The 19,079-nt window shown below is 36.5% G+C and overlaps 1 protein-coding gene across 1 annotated transcript; it reads left to right on the top strand.

Moving 5' to 3' along the window:
• Positions 1-16,813: 16,813 nt before the first annotated feature.
• Positions 16,814-18,745, top strand: LOC131312968 (berberine bridge enzyme-like 15). Its single transcript, XM_058341007.1, has one exon. The coding sequence runs from the start codon at positions 16,902-16,904 to the stop codon at positions 18,501-18,503; it is 1,602 nt and encodes a 533-aa protein (XP_058196990.1). The 5' UTR covers positions 16,814-16,901; the 3' UTR covers positions 18,504-18,745.
• Positions 18,746-19,079: the final 334 nt, after the last annotated feature.

The raw sequence follows: 19,079 nt of genomic DNA, 5'->3' as shown, positions 1-19,079 counted from the left end.
TATAAAGTCTCTTTATGGACTTAAGCAAGCACCTAAGCAATGGCACGAGAAGTTTGACAAAGTGATTGTGTCAAATGGTTTTACAATACACCAGTCTGATAAGTGCGTGTATAGTAAATTTAATAGCAAACGAGGAGTCATTATTTGTTTGTTCGTAGATGATATGCTCATTTTTGGTACAGACCAAGAGAGCATTCAGAGTACAAAAGATTTTCTTTCTGCTAACTTTAGTATGAAAGGTATGGGTGTTGCTGATGTAATATTGGGTATAAGAATTAAAAGAAGTGGTGGTCACTTGATTCTATCCCAGGAACATTACATTGAGAAGATTTTAAAGAAGTTTAATTACTTTGAAAGCAAACCGGTGTCTACTCCGTATGACTCTCAATCACCATTGGATCTTAATGAGGGGAGAGCGGTGTCACAACTAGAGTATTCTAGAGTGATTGGCAGCTTGATGTATGCCATGACAAGTACAAGACCGGACATTGCATATGCGGTGGGGAGACTTAGTAGGTATACTAATAATCCTGGGCATGTGCATTGGCATGCAGTATATAGAGTACTGCGGTACCTCAAAGGGACTATAGATTATGGAATAGTCTATAGTGATATCCTTCGGTTCTAGAAGGATACACTAATGGTAGTTGGATTACTGAGCGGAATGATCACTCGTCAACGAGTGGTTGGGTGTTTATACTTGGTGGAGGGTCAATCTCCTGGGGATCTAAGAAGCAAACGTTGATAACAGACTCGACCATGGCAGCCGAGTTTGTAGCATTAGCTTCTGGTAGTAAGGAGGCAGAATGGCTGAGAAATCTGTTGCTAGAAATTCCAGTGTGACCTAAGCCTATGCCACTTGTATTGCTGCATTGTGATAGTCAAGCTACATTGTCGCGAGCGTATAACCAAGCGTATAATGGAAAGTCCAGGCATATTGGACTAAGGCATAGCTATGTGAGACAATTGATTGTTGATGGGGTGATAACCATTGATTTTGTTAAGTCAAGTCAAAACTTGACGGATCCTTTTACGAAAGGCCTTGCAAGGGATTTGGTGTTAAAAACATTAAGGGGAATGGGACTTTTGGCCAATTAGCTTAATCACTCCTGGTGGAAACTTAACTCAACCGATTAATACTCCTAATCTCTTCAGTTCAATGAGAAACTACACCATATGTCGTGATTGGAAACACTTTAAAGCTATTTTACACATTCCAAGGTAAACTGTTTTGTACCTATAATGTGAATACAAAGGAGGTTGAACTACTTAGTTCTTAATAGATTGTTTTGTGCTAATGTTATAGGAGTACGGATAGCGATCTACCTATGTGAATGTGGAGGTGGAGGCGCTTCCTATAGATTACAGGGGCTAGACCTTAGAGCGTTCATGAAATCAAGATAAAAGACCCAAGGCCAGTTCACGGGTCAACCGATTAGGATATCTGCATTATTTGGAGGATTATGTGTGAGACACGTCCGGTTGGTCGACAGAGGACAACTAGTTCAAAGACACGTCTACTACGCTGTCCTGACCAGCTTTGATATGTTTTCACTAAGTGAATAGTTGAAGTCGCAAGACACTATTTATGTATGTATAAACCTTGTAATAAGAACTGAGAATATTTCATCTGTATTTCGAAAATGGTAAGGGATTGTTAGAGTTCAAAATAAAAGAGTTGTCGGTTTTGGTTTTGTAAAATTTTCTTTGTTTTCTTAGAATGCTTGTTTTCCTCTTTGTGAGCTTTGTCCCACATTGGTTAGCTGAGAGATGTTGGAGTGGTATATATTAGGAAACATTCCTAATATAAGTAACTAATGATCTAGTGTGGTGCAGCCCTTTGGTGCTTCGCACCATACCGGCAGAGCCGGTACACACTCACGCACGCGTACGCGCGGCGTTGGCTGTGTGGCGTGGGCTGTGGTGCATTGTGGCGCTTTAGCGGCACACTTTGCACTTAGCACGTCGGCGTCATTTCTTATTGCGAGTTGGCAGTAAGGTGACGCTGACGTGGATGCTGCGTGTACACGCGTGGCAGGTGAGTCACACGGAGCAGTTCCGATCGGGTGCAACTCGAGCCTACGGGTACGTTGGTTCGTAGAGTTACGATCTCAGCCGTCGGCCGCGAATGGGCTCGATCCAACGGATTGGATCAAATCCGATTGCGTGTGAGTGAAACAGTACACCAGTTCGGTGTGACTGATCGATCTAAACCGTAGGATCTGATCCAACGGTCAATCTAGATCGGGTGCATACCCATTCTTAATGGGTACGTAGTGGCCTATAAATAGACCACTACTTGACAAAATTCGTATACACAAAAAAAAAAATCCGAAATTCCACATCTCTCTATACTTCCTAGCATTCATTCTGTATTCTGTTTTGCTGCAGAAAACAGAACGCAGTGGTTCTCGGTTCTCATTTCTGTTCAGCAGGTATTCTGTCCGTTTCGTTAGTGCAAACGTAAACGGTAAGAACTTCGAGTTCGGGTTTCGATTTATCTTGAAGGCAGGTTTGTTGTAACCCTTTGCATACCGGTATTGGTGGGGGCAAATACTGTCTTTTGGAAAGCGACATAGTCGTGACTCGAAGCGTATTTCAGCATTTGTGGAGGTTTCGCCAACAGTTCAGAATTTGCATCAGCCAATTTCTCCATCAACCATGTCCATTGGTTGGAGATTGTGGATAGAAGAAGGTTACGTAAATGATTTGAAGGCATAGTGAGAGAGAGAGAGAACTACTCCTAAGAGAGAGTGTTTTTCAGGAAAAAACTAGCAAAATCCATTACAGTATGTATAGCGTGAGAGGTTGGAAGAATTTCCGTCCATGGTCCTCCTGTAAATGACTTTTTTAGCCCTTCTGGTGAGTTGCTTCTTACTGCCACATGGAATGGTGAGGACGGTGCTTAGTCACATAATCCTTGGCCTTTGCACCCTGCTCTCAACCACATTCTCAATCCTCGCACTCATGAATTGTAGTGGGTTGGGATTTTTTTGAATGAGGATTTCATGTTTGCGTTTGCGCTCTCACACCCATGCGCGCATTATATGACTTAGGGATAGTGCATTGAATTTTGCACTTTTTTTTAATGACTATTTTCACCCTTCGTTAAGCACTTCTTTTGCATTGGTGCCCACTTTTACAGGGTCAGGTAGTTATGTCTAGTGCAGCTCGTCGGATTAGACGAGAATGAAGAAGAACCCGAGACAGTTGGAGATACTCTAACACCAGGTCACACTCTCCCTGGTTCTGAATACGTTTCCAGAATGCATGGAATCTACAAGATTTGCAGATCACCTCATATTATTCCGACCAAATATATTTGCCAAAATCAGTCAGTTTAACAATTAGAACTCCCCCACAAGAACCAACATTAGCCATAACCATACGAACCCTCCTCCATTTTATGTGGCTAGAGGAATGAACTTGAGAGTTGAGACGGATGTTTGTGTCCTAAACATTGTTTCTGCTGCTGCTGCTGCTGTCATGCTTCCTTTCGCTGTTTTTTCATTTGTGCTAGTGGTTTTCTTCTATATTAATTGTTATTTTGTGCCATCAGCTATTTCTCTATATGTTGCCAATGTTTACCAAGGCTGACTTGGATTGCTGTGTCCTACCTAGATGACCGTGAAGCTGGATCTGTTATGTTAATTGTTGCTGCTGATTAAGAAGTTGCCAATGCTACTACCATGTTGCTATTGTGATTTGGAGCCAACTAGGCGGCGTTTCTGCATGCTTCTCTAATAAGTACTCGATCATGGTTGCTGCTGCCATTTAGTAATTTGTTTCTATTTCTTTTGTTTTTGGGTCTTGGTTGAATGCTTGCCAACCATTGCTCTCTGGGCTATACTGTTGTTTGTAAGGTTTACATATATGATTGTTTAGGTTCATTGAATTTTTTTTGAACAACTATGGCAACTATATATTGTCTTGGGGATCGATAATGCAACGACAAACTTCAATTGGAAAATCACACCTTGGACGGCTTTGGTTATTTTTTTGCTCATTTATTTAAAACTTTTTTTAATTGTAAGAATCTATGCTAAATATTTTAGCTAGGAAATTTTTTTGCTACCAAATATTTATTCTAATGAAATTGGTTGATAAGAACTAGTAACTCATTTAGGGACCATATTTATTTATTTGTAGCTAAAAGAGGTTTTCAGCAACAAAAAATGGACCCTTGGAGACCAAATTGGCAAAGGCCTTTAGCCTAAAACAAAGTTGTTAGGGACAAGTTGTGCATTTGGTCCCTAGCTAATGCTCACCCCATTAGAGCAAGTTTACCAGTCAAGGTAAAAAAGCTTTTTACGGAGTATCTATTTTATCTTGTCAAAATAAGAAAAAGTGCTTTGCACCAGAGTATAGCAAAATACAAAGGTAAACAACTCTTGGTGGTTTGGCTCGGTATTAATACCTTAGAACTATTCATGAGTTATCTCATTCAACAATAATTGTTTCTCTCTCTTCCTCTCTCTCCCTCTCCCCAATGGAACTTTAGTACTGGATGAATAGTAAAGTTTTTTATTTTTTTTATAAGGATAGAGATGGTAATAAAGAAGATTGGTGTAGGATTGAGAAAAATTTGAGTAGGTAAAATTAAAAAAAAGGACTGTTGAGTAGCTAAAATACACAACTATTGATGTATATGCTCTTAGCAACAAACCCATAATTTGGTCTCTAGAAGTGATTTTTGACTTTTCTGGACAATATTTTAAGCACAAACCTTCCGATCGACCATAAAATATTGTCCCAAATTCTCTTTGGCAACCAAAATGTTGGCTTTCGCAACCAATATGTTTGGTCGATCCCTAAAACCATTACATGTTAGATGTTGTACGGTGATATGGTAGGTAAAGTAGGTTTGAATTACTTGGCAATGTCAAGGTATTTGGGTGCAAAACGAGCAGGGTTTGACGAAAGCATGAGGTGATCGAGGCCAACCTTTTTTCACATGCAAAAAGTGGGAAATTTGAAACGTACGTGAGATAAAGACACAAATTTGATCTTCAGGAGCGACTCTTATAATTAAAGTTTCATGACATAATCATACCGGCCGATTAATACTAGTACGTACTAAAATACCAAAAAATAAAAATAAAAAATATATGAGTGGGGCGGTGGCCCCATTCCGCCCCCTGAAATCCATTAAAAATTTAATCCTCAAAAAAAATTGTGGATACGTCATGCTTTTTACTCACAACTCCAAGTCATATTCAAGTATGCTTTCTTATTTTAGTGAAATAAAAAAGCTACTAGATGAAATATTTTTAAAACATTGGTTCTAGCTAAGCTAGGTAATTTTCCTGTAAATCTCGGTAAACTATCATTTGTTAGATCTGGCATGCATGGTTCATTTTAATTGAACGGTTTCGATTGAAATCAACCATGCCAAGATAAATAGAGAATACTGTACGGAGGTTTACATGAAATTTGGACCCGGTATATATATTCTTGATTGGTTCAGTTGTCTAAATTCCTTCTCCGCACGCACATGTGCACAACACAAAAAAAAAAAAAGAAGCAAAAACGAGATTATGAAGTGCTCCTAAGTACAACCATGTGGTGCCCCATTCCCCTCCCCTATTACATATCAATGTGGGATTCAAACACTTGGTCTTCATGCCTGTATTAATATACAATGGTGGAGGGACTTGAGACACCACATTACGGTGCCACAAAGGCACTTAATAATTTCTCAGGCAAAAATCACTTAAACCCCCTCATCTTTTCACTCGCTCTCACTTAACACCCTTCATTTTTAAAATCGATCAATCACACCTCCTCATCTATCAATTGACCGTACCACTTAACACCCTTCCGTCCATATTTTGGATAGAACTTTGTTACTTCCGTCCAAATTAATTTTCATATGTCACATTTACCCTCCATTTTGGAGGAATTCAGAAGGGTTTTATAATGCCTTAAATTTAACACGTACAATTATAATGCCTTGAAATAATTTATTTTGTTTGCCGGTGAAATAATATATTTGTTACTATATATGTATCAGGAGGAGGGTTTTATAAGCTTTAGAAGGGAATGGATGAGGATGATGGAACTTTTCCTCCAAAATGGAGGAGGAATGTAACAAAAAATAATTAATTTGGATGAAAGTAGCAAAGTTCTATCAAAAATTTGGACGAAAGGGTGTTAAGTGATACCAGTTGATAGATGAGGGGGTGTATTTGATTGGATTTAAAGATGAAGGGGGTTAAGTGATTGCGAGTAAAAGATGAGGGCGTCTAAGTAGTTTTTATCCTAATTTGTCAAAGGAAAACTCTACATCATCGACGTCATTCTAATGTCCCTATACTACTCCCTCCGTCTCCATTTAATAATCCTTCATTCTATTCTAACCAAATAAAAAATTAGTTATATCTTTAAATTGGTAATGAATTTACCTCCAATATGGACCTTATTTAATAAATTTCAATTAGTTCTATAAAATAATGTTTTAAAATCACATAAAACATTATAATATATAATCCATTGAAAAGTAGCACGAACTCTCAAAAGAGAGTATTAAATAGGGATAGAGGGAGTATTAATCTCTAAACTTTTCCATTAACAATGTCCTTTTTGGAATTTCGTGCCACTTTTCAATAGATTATATCTTATAATTTATAATATTTTATGTGATTTTAAAAATATTGTCTTCTAGAACTAATCAAAATTTATCAAACAAGATCTATATTAGATGTAAAATTTATTACTAATTTAATTATATAACTAGCTTTTCATCAAGTTAAAATAGAATAAGAGACTATTAAATGGAGACGGAGAGAGTAAGACTTTCCCGAGGAGAACATGGAATTTGAGCTAGTGTGATCTTACTTGGCTATGTATATTATGTAGGAGTACTACTTTTTATTAACCACTAATCAATTTTGAGAGAAAGTGTTGGCAACCCTCATTATCTTTTATACTATCTTTTATTGGGAAAACGAATATATCCTTAACCAAGATTAGCATACTTCATCACCAGCCACTTTACTTGCACTAGTTGAGATTTTCCAAACTAGTGGACTTAAATAAGACCCATTTCGTAATTAATCTATATGTCACATTCTATAATATTTTTTGCGATTTAGAAAACTTTGTTTAAAAAATTATTTGAAATTTATCAAACAAAATTCAAATTAATTTGATATAAAAATATAATAAATTAAAAGATATAGTCAAGTTTTTAGAGGTCCCAAATAGTAAACAGGACTAACAATTTGGAACGGAGGTAGCAACTTTGTTTGAGTGATTTCATTCACATATCACCAATTTAATTAAAACTAGTAGTGCCAAGAAATCATTTAAAAACAGAAAAATACTTATTATACTACTTCTCTAAGAAGGAATATCCTCACAAGGTCACAAAAAGGGTGATTGCCTACATATGTTACTAATTATTTAGGTTTTGTTTTAGCTTTATTTTCATGGTTTGTTGATAAAGCTGTTTCACCTACTTACTTCCGGAATCTCAACTTTTTGGGTTAATTTTTTTGTCACTGAATGGAATTTAATGGAAGACTACTCGCCCAGTGCCCCATTAAAATTATCAAATGCTCAAAGCTAGTCATCCATCCATCAGTGCTTAATCTTGACGAGTTGACGTTCAATTTCGTGGTACTCTGTGTGTGTGTGTGTTTTTTAAGAAAAAAAGTGTATTGATATTTGCAAAAAGTGCAAAAATATCCATCAATCTGCATTGATATCTGTGAAAATTGTATTGGAGCTAGTTCTTATTGTTTTATCTTTTTTTGTGTATTATCTCAAGCCCAATAGGTTCACATTAACGTACCCTTTTCAAAACAAATCTATTTATTACAATAAGAAAATAAAAATGTAAAAACCAACTATTTCCCAATCAGTATTTTCCTTTGCCTTTCCTTGGATAGGAGTAATACAATCCAGGACATTCAAAACAGGAAACTCCCAAGAAAACAAATCAACGGTCCAGAACTTTTCCCTGTAAGAGTTTTTTTAAATCTGGATTGTTTATTTATTTTCCTGGAGGGTTTTCTGGACCTTATCATTTCTGTTCCTGGGGTTTTCAACATGGCCAAGAACTCTAATAGATGCAAACCAGGCTCAAACCAATGTGAAATAAATAAAAAAATTGACAAGAAAATTGTTATCACAAACCAGGAAGAAGAAGAAAAACAACCAAGCAATTAAACTCCACACAAGAACACCAAAATTTAAGTGGCCGGTTTGGCTTAAGCACAAAGCCCACGGACGAGGGATGAGGAGAATTCATTAGAAACATAAGAGATTAAAAAGAGGTGGTTGTATCCGTAAGTCAATTTGGACCATCGATTTTCAAAATCGGAGTAATTAATTTCGAGATAATCTTTCATGGTACATAGAAATTTCCCAAAGAGAGCAAAATCCTAGTTTCCTTTTTGTAGGAGAGCACGAAATAGCTAGGGTAATTATACTAATTAATTCTGAAGCGCCTATGTTTTCCGTGTTCGACCGTGCAGACAGTCGACTTAGGATGGAAACGAACGAACTAAGTATATTTATTGAATTCAAAGCACAACCTCAACAACAAAAAATTTACTACTTTAATTAATTTCGCATGCATGCACATCAATTAAACTCTTTAATTACGTACCCACGAGTCGACGATATATAGCGACAATCGATCCACTGCTAAAAACTCTGAAGATTAAATTACTATGAAGCTAGCATCTCGTTTTCTTTTGTCTTTCTTGGTGCCCTCTGCCACCCCAATATTCTACTCTCTCCACGGTCCTTGAATTTCATCAAGTTCCTAATTTATAAAGCCGTAAGCAAGCTAGCCACCATGCAGTATCATATATATATATATATATATATATATATATACATTTATTAAAACCATACATGTATAGATACAATTGTTAGATCGAGGTTTATTATATATGCATGACCCCGCATTTCACATTTCAATTATACAGTTTTTTACCTCTAAGTACAACAAAAGTGACACTTAATTCTCATTAAGGAGAGATAAAATACTTAATTACCACTAGGTCCATTTTTACAAAAATACAAGTACTATTAATGAAAGTGTCACCCTAGGATTTTAGGTTATGCCAGGGTTTTATGGTACCCTAAAGTCTTAGGGTACCCTAAGATTTTAGGATATCCTATGATTTTAGGATATCTTAAGATTTTAAGGTTTAGGATACCCTAGGATTTAGAGTACCCTAGGGTTTAGGTTTAGGTTTAGGCGCTTTCATAGAGCCCAAGGATTTAGGTTTAGGCACTTTCATAGGGGTTTTAGGGTGCACTTTTCTATTATAGGGTTTTAGCGGTTTAGGCACTTTCATAGGGTATCCTAGGGGTTTAAGCATTTTCATAGGATATCCTAGAGTTTAGGCATTTTTATAAGGTGCCCTATGGGTTAGGCAATTTCAGTGTTTAGGATTTTAGGCACTTTCATAGAGTTTTAGCGTTTTGTTAATTAAAGGAGATCTAGTGGGAATTACTTTCTATTTTCTGGACCAAAAGATAAAATGCCCTCAATTATAATAGGCACCACATAATACATGACACACATCCATAACTCTTCAACTCGATAGTCCAAACATATTCACCTTTTTGGGGATGCATGGGACCGACTTCTTCTAGTTGAACTGCAGTTGTATCTCGGTCGCCCATCTCGACAATTAGTTGGTTGTCCAAATTTTAAAAAGATTTTTTCTCAGAAAGAATGATAAGAATCTTTTAACAAATTTGAACCATTAAAAATTATCCCTAACGATTGAGGTCATACGAACTACTTTTGCAGTCCATATAAAGAAGCTTATGCATGTCATCCATTTTCTATTTTAGAGTTATAGAACTTGGTTAGAGTTGCTCTGAGAATTATATTCTTATGGTGAGGACTTCAAATATTGGACCCCACAGCAATTTCCACCGGGGTCGGGTATAGTCGAGCGCTAGTCGGGTCTAGAATTTTATTTTATTTTTAGTTAATTAGTGAATTAAGCGTAGTTAAAGTCAACATATAACCCAATTTCACTTACTAAACTAGTACTTATTTGTTAAATAAGTATTTATTTTTTTAATTAAATGTGATGTATTGTGAGAAAATGACCTATCTCGATCGTAAAACGGAAAAGTACTTAAAAAATAAAAACGTTAATAGAACAGAGCCTAATAGGCCAGACAGTAGGATCCACCTCAACCAATGAAACTGAGACACTATTCTTCTATGTATTAGGCAAACTTTTCCTATACTCCATGTGGTTTGGGGCCTTGGGCCATCTATCCACCTCCTCACGTTCATTTTGTTGCATCCACGTGTGCTTTGTGAATTTGTGTAGATGCTCCCAATTTCCTTCATGTTAACGGATGTGTAACTCGCACGTCTCTTACAGAATAGAGCATCTCCGTGAAAAATCATGTCAATCAGCTATCAATAACTCAATCATCAGGGAACATTATTCTTGTTAAAATAAAAGATAAATTTCAATTTGAAATTTACTTTATAGTAATTCGAACTATTCAACCATGAAGCTCTACAATATCTACTGTTTGGATCCAAATTTTTGTATTGTGGATGAATTGGTTAGAATTCAAGGAAGAAGATGATGATATATTAGACTTTTCCTCGTTTTCGTTAATAGTGGGTTTCACATTATTTCCATAAGTGGGTTTTGCACATGACCCAAACCACACCGGTAAGTAAAGTTTGCCCTATATTTTAACCAAAAGGGTCTATTAGTGAGGAGAGCTGCTTCGTGTGTCTCACAATCAATATCGGTAATACAATTATTTTTAGGGGAAATTACAGTAAGCCCCCTTCAACTATACCTCGGTAACGAGTTGCCCCCTTCATCGTTTAACTCAAACACTTAACCCCCTTCATCGTTTATCGCGTGACACTTAAGCACCGTCCGTTAGTGAGCCGTTATGAATTTAACGGAAGGTCATGTGAGCAGTACATGACCTTATTAATGACAGGTCATGGCCTTATAAATACATAAGTGTTCCAAATTTCAATCCGTTTGAACCGGGGAAAAGATTTTTTAATTTTCTGATCATTTTATCCTAAATGGTCATAATTAAATTTTGACTCTAGGACTCTTGTTGACTAGTCCTAAGAAAGTCGTAGAATCAAATATCTCTTAGGGCTAATCAACGAAAGCCATAAAGTCAATTTAATTATGACCATTTAGGATAAAATGATCAAAAAACTAAAATCTTTCCACCGGTTCAAACGGATTGAAATTTGGAACACTTAATTTTTCAACCTCTTTATACCGTTTATATATTAAAAAATATGGTTAAAAAATTAAGTGTTCTAAATTTCAATCCGTTTGAACCGGTGGAAAGATTTTAGTTTTCTGATCATTTTATTCTAAATGGTCATAATTATATTTTGGCTCTAGAGCTCTCGTTGATTAGCCCTAAGAAAGTCGTATAATCAAATATCTCTTAGGGCTAATCAACGAGAGCCATAGAGTCAAAATTTAATTATGACCATTTAGGATAAAATGATCAGAAAAATAAAATCTTTCCACGGGTTCAAACGGATTGAAATTTGGAACACTTAATTTTTTAACCATATTTTTTAATATATAAACTGTATAAAAAGGTTGAAAAATTAAGTGTTTTTTAACATATTTTTTAACCATATTTCAATCTGTTTGAACCGGTGGAAAGATTTTAGTTTTTTGATCATTTTATCTTAAATGGTCATAATTAAATTTTGATTTTATGGCTCTCGTTGAATAGCCATAAGAGATATTTGATTCTACAACTTTCTTAGGACTAGTCAACCAGAGTCCTAGAGTCAAAATTTAATTATGACCATTTAGGATAAAATGATCAGAAAACAAAAATCTTTCCCCCGGTTCAAACGGATTGAAATTTGGAACACTTATGTATTTATAAGGGCATGACCTGTCATTAATATGGTCATGTACTGCTCACATGACCTTCTTCCGTCAAATTCATAACGGCTCACTAACGGACGGTGCTTAAGTGTCACGCGATAAACGATGAAGGAGGTTAAGTGTTCGAGTTAAACGATGAAGGGGGCAACTCGTTACCGAGGTATAGTTGAAGGGGGCTTACTGTAATTTCCCCTTATTTTAACATTAGATATTAACTTTTTATTGGCAAGGTTGCATTATCCCATTAATAGACCACTCAATCTCATTATAGTTTCAAATTCCACAAATATTCTCTCCATGCATTGCACTCCTGACAGAAAAAAAATTAAAAAATGCTCATTTTAATACACTAATTTCGATTAATGCATGAGTGCGTGTATAGCACGGGTTTGCTGTTAGTTTTATGTTCTAAATAAAAGGAGGAAATTCAAGTGAGTTTTTTTTTTTTTTCTCGTTTTTTTTTTTATTTTGAAGAACAAATCAAAGCGAGACCCTTGAGTACCATTTTCTCTTTCTTTTTGGGCCGGGTTTCTTCCCCAAATTAAAGGAATGCAATATGTATATATGTTTCCTCCTTGCTTGGCTTATAATTGCTGTAGCTGCTTGTTGAAGATGATCAAACTTGCAAGTGCAAGGTTGTAGAACCAAATTAATGTCTTAATTCTAAATCTATTTGCATATATACGTACTGTGTAACACAAGCTAGCTAGCTATAAATTGCGTAACTTTGATTTTTCTTCTTTTATACTACAAGAAGCTATAAGTTGGAATACCTTTCCAATATCAACTTCTACGTACAATTAATATTGTTTTGTGTATAAAATAAGAGATGCGACCTTCTTAATTATTGTCGTTCGGAAACAAAACCCCCCATTGAGTCAATGACACACTAATTAAATATGTTGTTTTGTGTCATTGCAGTCCTTAATTCCAACTTTTTGTGCTTTTTATTCCGGTCTTTTGTCCATTACATTTACTAGTATTATTATTTACTAACAAAGTGCATATATTAATGCAGACGTATTAGCTAACAAATTATTACCGATTGCTTTCTTGTATTTCTTCGATTGGCAGAAATTAATATTTATTCTTAATACTGTAACAAAATACACTGAAAGAGAAGGGAAAAAAGGAGTGTAAATAAGCTACCGACAAGGAAAAACCATAGCTCTAGCTAGCGCAAAACACCAATGAATTGAGGATGGCTGATTTTAGTAGTAGTTCACTAATGCCAAAATTATGCATAAATTTTTTTTTTGTGATACTAAATTATATATAAATTAAAGTCAGACAAAACCCCTGAATGTATTGACTCCAAAGGATTTGATAGCACTTGAGAGTTAGACTTTGAACCTGACCTTAGGACAAAACAAAATCCTAAGTCGCAGACCCCACCATGCCAATCCATTGGGGTTATATTTGATAGAGCTTTAGATATATATTGTGGAAAGAATAAGATAAACATGTACAATAGCTGCATACAGCAGGGTTTTGTGCCAGTCTTGAGTTTAACAAAGATGATTGGAGTCGTTTATTTTGAAATGTTTAGTTTAGAGTCCCTATAAAAAATCAACTCAACCGGATGTCGATAAAGGCGCTTACAAAACATTCAACTTTGCTTCAGAATTCAAGCCTAAATTTGAAGCAAAATTGGATGTTTCATAAGCGTTCTTACAGACATCCGGTTGAGCTGATTTTTTGTAGGACCCCTAAACTAAACATTTTAAATAAAATGAGCGGCTCCGATCATCTTTGTTGAACTCGAGACGGACGCAAAACCTTGTTGTGCACGGCTGCTGTGCATGTTTGTCTGTACCTGTAGCAGCTCTCATATGTATACGGTCTGGTCAAACAAACTGTAACTAACGCGCGAATTTCCCAAATCCAATAACAAGAAGTTAATTCCTATTTGAACATGGACACATGAGGGCTATTGAAGACTTTGGTGGCGTGATGTGCGCTCTAAGGGCCATGGAAATTGCGGAATGATTAGTTCCTTTGGTTTGCTTCAACTTCAATCCTCCAAAATCGTCTCAACTGATCCTTTTAACAAAACTTGGGTTACACAAAAAGAAAAATCCCTTCTCACAAAGTTGCAATTTCAAAAGTATCTTTTTACTTTCTTGACTTGACGTCAGGGTACATCAATTAATCCAAGGTTGGCCAAATGATTTCTGTGTTTTGGATTTTTTTTTCCAATAATTTTTGGGGTTACTTCATCCCCACACGTAAGTGTATGAAACCGTTATGGATGTGGGGATTAGTCTAAGGTATGCGCAAGTTAGACTAGAACACACTTATCAAAAAAAAAAAAAGTTGGACTGGAACACCCTGCATTACCAAAAAAAAAAAAAACCCCTTCAGTTCCATATTGAGAGTCTCATACTTTCTCTCTAAATCTCTCTTGCCATTTTTCAAATAAAAAAATTAACTACTTCCATGTATAATTTTTTGAATTTTTTGCACCGTATTAAAGATCTCGATTAGTACTTTAATTTGGTGCGAAAAAATTCAAAAAATTATACACAGAAGTAGTTGATTTTTTTATTTAAAAAATAACACAACTTTTCATGATGATATAGACTCTCAATATAGAACAGATGAAGCAGTGTTCTGCTATCACATGCATTGCTCTTTTAATTTCCTACCTACCAAATTTCACAAAGTTCTAAGGCCGAAAACTTGACTTATTACTTTGGAGTCCAATAATTAGTGTGGGTAATCATTGCTTTGGTATACTACTTTCATGTTGTTTTCCCCAGAGGAAAGGGTTGTTCCCCCCAAGATAAAGTGTTGTTCCCCCCAAGATAAAGTGTTGTTCCGTCTTCAAACTGGAAACTGTTAAGTCTAAGAATTGCTTTATTATTGTCGTTGCTGAAACTTCATATCTAACCCCAAATCTTGTGTTGTTGGATGGAAAAGTCCCAAAATTACTACTTAAATGATCACTAATTCATGCCCAAGTAATATGGAATTGGACTCGTTCACATTCCGGCCCTCTCCAGTGTTCACGTTTGAGGTTTATCAGTGTAGTCTCTTTTTCAGGTTTAGCATTGTCCATTAATCTTTTTGTTGGTTTATCGATCTTCAGGTGACGTGAATTGATATTTGTAAAATGTGTGATGGAATGACCCTTGTGCTAATACCATGTCAACCCAAAACCAAAAGTTAAGTTATTAAGTGGAAAGATCAATCTTAACATTATATGAAGTGATAACTCATTTCATATCCAAACAATGTTTATTATAAATACCTTAATAGCCAAACATGCAATTCCCTCTCTCTCCTTTTTTTTTTTCTTAAGTTTCTTCTTCCCTGTCATATGCTTTCAGATAAAAAGTGTCAAAATCAGTATATTGTTTCAGTGTTGTGAAATATATATCTCACTGTAAGAAGCTGTAACATAACCTAAACATCGATCACACCTGTGTGGGGTGATTTTATGACAACATTTCAGCATAAGGTGCGGGATCTGAACCCACTTTCTCTCCATATCTTTTGTAACTCGGCAGTGGCGAAGCGAAGATTTGGATTGGAAGGTGGCGCTCTTTGATATTGATATTGATGGTAGTCCACTTGTATTGCTGCATGTTGTTACTAAGAATATAAAATATATATATATATATATATATATATATATATATATATATATATATATATTGAGTAAAACTCAAACTTTGCCCTAAGCTTTGTTTTAAATTGAAAAAATAAAAGGCTTGATTTAACTCTCTTTTGGTCCTTAAATGAAAGCCATCGAGATATTGTTTTCATGATCCGAATCATTCATTCTTCAAATCGCTATTTTTCATCAACTCTATAAAAAATCAAGTCATTCAGACATCGATAAGTGCCTAATTGACTTCCCTTCGTGTAAAACCGGGGGTGGCTCGTGTCACAACCGCTCCTCTTTGTAGTTCCGCCCTTGTAACTGAGTGTGTCCGAGTTAACTTTCGCTCCTCAACTAATCCCTAAAGATTCAATTATGCCATCTACTAGCAAGAAGCTTGATTAAAGCCGAGACGAATTAAGGGACAAGGCCGCTCTGTATGAAATAACCCCATAAGAATTAATATCACCTAAATATTGTGAACCCGAGACATTGGAAGAGTCTTGTCGAGGCCAGTCCCTTTGCCCTAACTTATATCCCTTCAGGAGTACTCTCGATAGAAATAATAATAACTATTGGGTCACTTCGTTAATGGAATATATATATGGAGCAATTGGCAATCGCTTTCATTCAAGTTGAAGTGGAAAAACCTACACCATTAACTTTTTCCTTGACAGATATATTCTTTGTCGTGTATGTGAGAAAAAAACTATATAAACAAATTGTGTTGTCCTCTCATGGCCTACAAAATGATGTAAAGGTCAAAAAAGTGGCCTAAATCGTAGAAGTTGGAACCTGATGAGCATGATCTAAAGCTCAGAATTTAAATATCTAAAATTCACTACTTATCAGGTACCCTAATTAAGGTTTTATTTTATTTTTTGGCTGATGCCTAAAGTTTTATTTTATTTGGTCATGAATTTGAAGCGGCATTTATAAGGAATTAAGAACGAAAAAGGATAACCTTATCAAGAAAAAGTAGAAAATAATGAAATGAATAAGCCTCTTGTATTTGTTATTATCGCACAAATCAAAATCCAAACCCAAATCAAATAATATTTGATTCCCAAGAAGTTGATTTTATGCTTTTAAATGCATCAGATTTTACTTACTACTGCTTAATTATAATCTCATAACTACACTTTACATGTATATCCATTTTTACTAAAATTTGAAATTTAGAATCTGCTATCTAATCTCAAGCTAGAATCTAAATAAATCTGTAATCTGATTTCCTGTCATTATCTCTTTCAACAAATATTCACAATTTTCAATCGAATATTACGTTCTCATTAGCTCATAATAGGGTCATCAAACCACCATCAACCCTATAAATAGAACCTCCAAGTCTCTCACATTCCACACAAAAACAGAGGAAACAGAGAAACTAAAGCCAAAACGCAGATATGGAGTCCTCAACCTCCACCTTACTTCCATTTCTTGTAATCCTACTGGCAGTTTCATATGCATCTTCAGATTCCTTTCAACAAAACTTCTACAAATGCCTTAATTCCCATATTTCCGTTCCCCTCTCCACTTGTTTCTACACCCCAGACAACCCCTCATTCACTCCCCTCCTCAATTCCTCTGCCCAAAACCTCCGGTGTCTATTGCCTTCCGTCCCGAAACCCGAACTGATTTTCACACCTTTGGTCGAATCTGATGTCCAAGCAGCGGTAATTTGCTCGAAACAGCTAAACATGCACCTCAGGATCCGGAGTGGTGGCCACGACTACGAAGGCCTCTCGTACATCTCAGAAGTCGAAACGCCATTCGTTGTCGTCGACATGTCCAAGCTCCGGTCCATCAGTGTTGATATCCAGGGAAACAGCGCTTGGGTTGAGGCCGGTGCGACCGTTGGTGAACTTTACTATAGGATTGCTGAAAAGAGCAAAATCCACGGATACCCGGCTGGCCTTTGCACTAGTTTAGGCATTGGTGGACATATTACCGGCGGGGCATATGGGTCAATGATGAGAAAATATGGCCTTGGAGCTGATAACGTCCTTGATGCGCGTATAGTCGACGCGAATGGCAAAATTCTAGATAGGGAATCCATGGGTGAGGATCTTTTCTGGGCCATTCGAGGAGGTGGCGGAGCGAGCTTCGGAATCATACTTTCTTGGAAAGTAAAGTTGGTTCCTGTACCGGAAACCGTGACAGTTTTTACAGTTACAAAGACGTTGGAAGAAGGCGCGACAAAGATTCTTTATAAATGGCAGCAAGTCGCCGATAAGCTTGATGAAGATCTCTTCATTAGAGTCATCACTCAAGTGGGAAATGGAGCTAAAGAAGGCGAAAAGACCGTGAGCAACTCCTATAATGCCCTTTTTCTTGGTGGTGAGGATAGGCTCCTCCAAATAATGGGCCAAGGTTTCCCTGAATTGGGATTGCAACGAAAAGATTGTGTCGAAATGAGCTGGTTGGAATCCGTGCTATATATTGCCGGGTACCCCAGCAGTGTTCCCCCGGAAGTTCTACTCCAAGGGAAATCGTCGTTCAAGAACTACTTCAAGGCCAAGTCGGATTTTGTGAAAGAGCCGATTCCAGAGAGTGGGCTCGAAGGGATTTGGAAAAGGTTTTTGGAAGAAGACAGCCCTTTGATGATTTGGAATCCGTATGGTGGAATGATGAGCAAGATTCCCGAATCTGACATCCCTTTCCCTCATAGAAACGGGACGTTGTTCAAAATACAGTACGTGGCACTCTGGGGAGACGCAGATAAAGATTCGCCCGGGAAGCATGTGGATTGGATAAGGAAGCTCTACAACTACATGTCTAATTATGTTTCCAAGTTTCCAAGAGAAGCTTATGTCAATTACAGGGACCTTGATCTGGGCATGAACAAGAATGGTAGCACAGATTTTGTGCAGGCTAGTGTCTGGGGGTCCAAATACTTCAAGAACAACTTCAACAGATTGGTAAGGATCAAGACGAAGGTCGATCCGGATAATTTTTTCAGGCATGAACAGAGCATCCCGACTCTTCCAACGGCAGCAAAACAGTAAAGAAGAAGGGGTAGAAATTCCCATCATGATGGGTGAAAATGGGAAGGGTAGATTTGGATTTTCTTAGGTTGCATCCTTCAAGGTAGGACCCTGTTTGGCTTGATATATTAATATGTAATTTTAAGCTTGGAATAGTGTTTCTTATTTTCCAAGTATTACAAAGAAGTGATGTAATGGTTCGTAACTGCAAATTTCTGATTCTGATTACCTTATAGGCAAATATCTGCTATCATTAAGTGTTACTGTATCTCCTTGTTTATTTTTCCACTTTGCCTTAGTAAAAGGGGAGATTTTTTTTATTTTTCTGTGAAATATGTGTAATCGAACTTCTGCTGATTCTCAGGCAAAAACTAAATTAAATCACCGGAAAAATATTGTTATCCACAAGCTCAATGTGCCTAATTGGTTGTCTCTTTAGCATAATCAGTTTCAACACAGGGCCGGCCCTTAATAGGGCCCATAATTCGAAATAGTATGTATGTAGTAAACAGTAGATTTCTAATGGAAATATGCTGTGGTTCAATGGTAGAAAGGCTGTTTGATAAAATCTTTGGTCACTGGTTCAAGCCTCCTTGT

This window comes from Rhododendron vialii, chromosome 13a (assembly GCF_030253575.1).
Source record: "Rhododendron vialii isolate Sample 1 chromosome 13a, ASM3025357v1".
NCBI lineage: Eukaryota > Viridiplantae > Streptophyta > Magnoliopsida > Ericales > Ericaceae > Rhododendron > Rhododendron vialii.
This window is presented reverse-complemented; position numbering and strand designations above follow the sequence as displayed.

Excerpts from the sequence above, each read along its gene's own strand:
- LOC131312968 (XM_058341007.1), top strand. The coding sequence starts at position 16,902 with ATGGAGTCCTCAACCTCCACCTTACTTCCATTTCTTGTAATCCTACTG.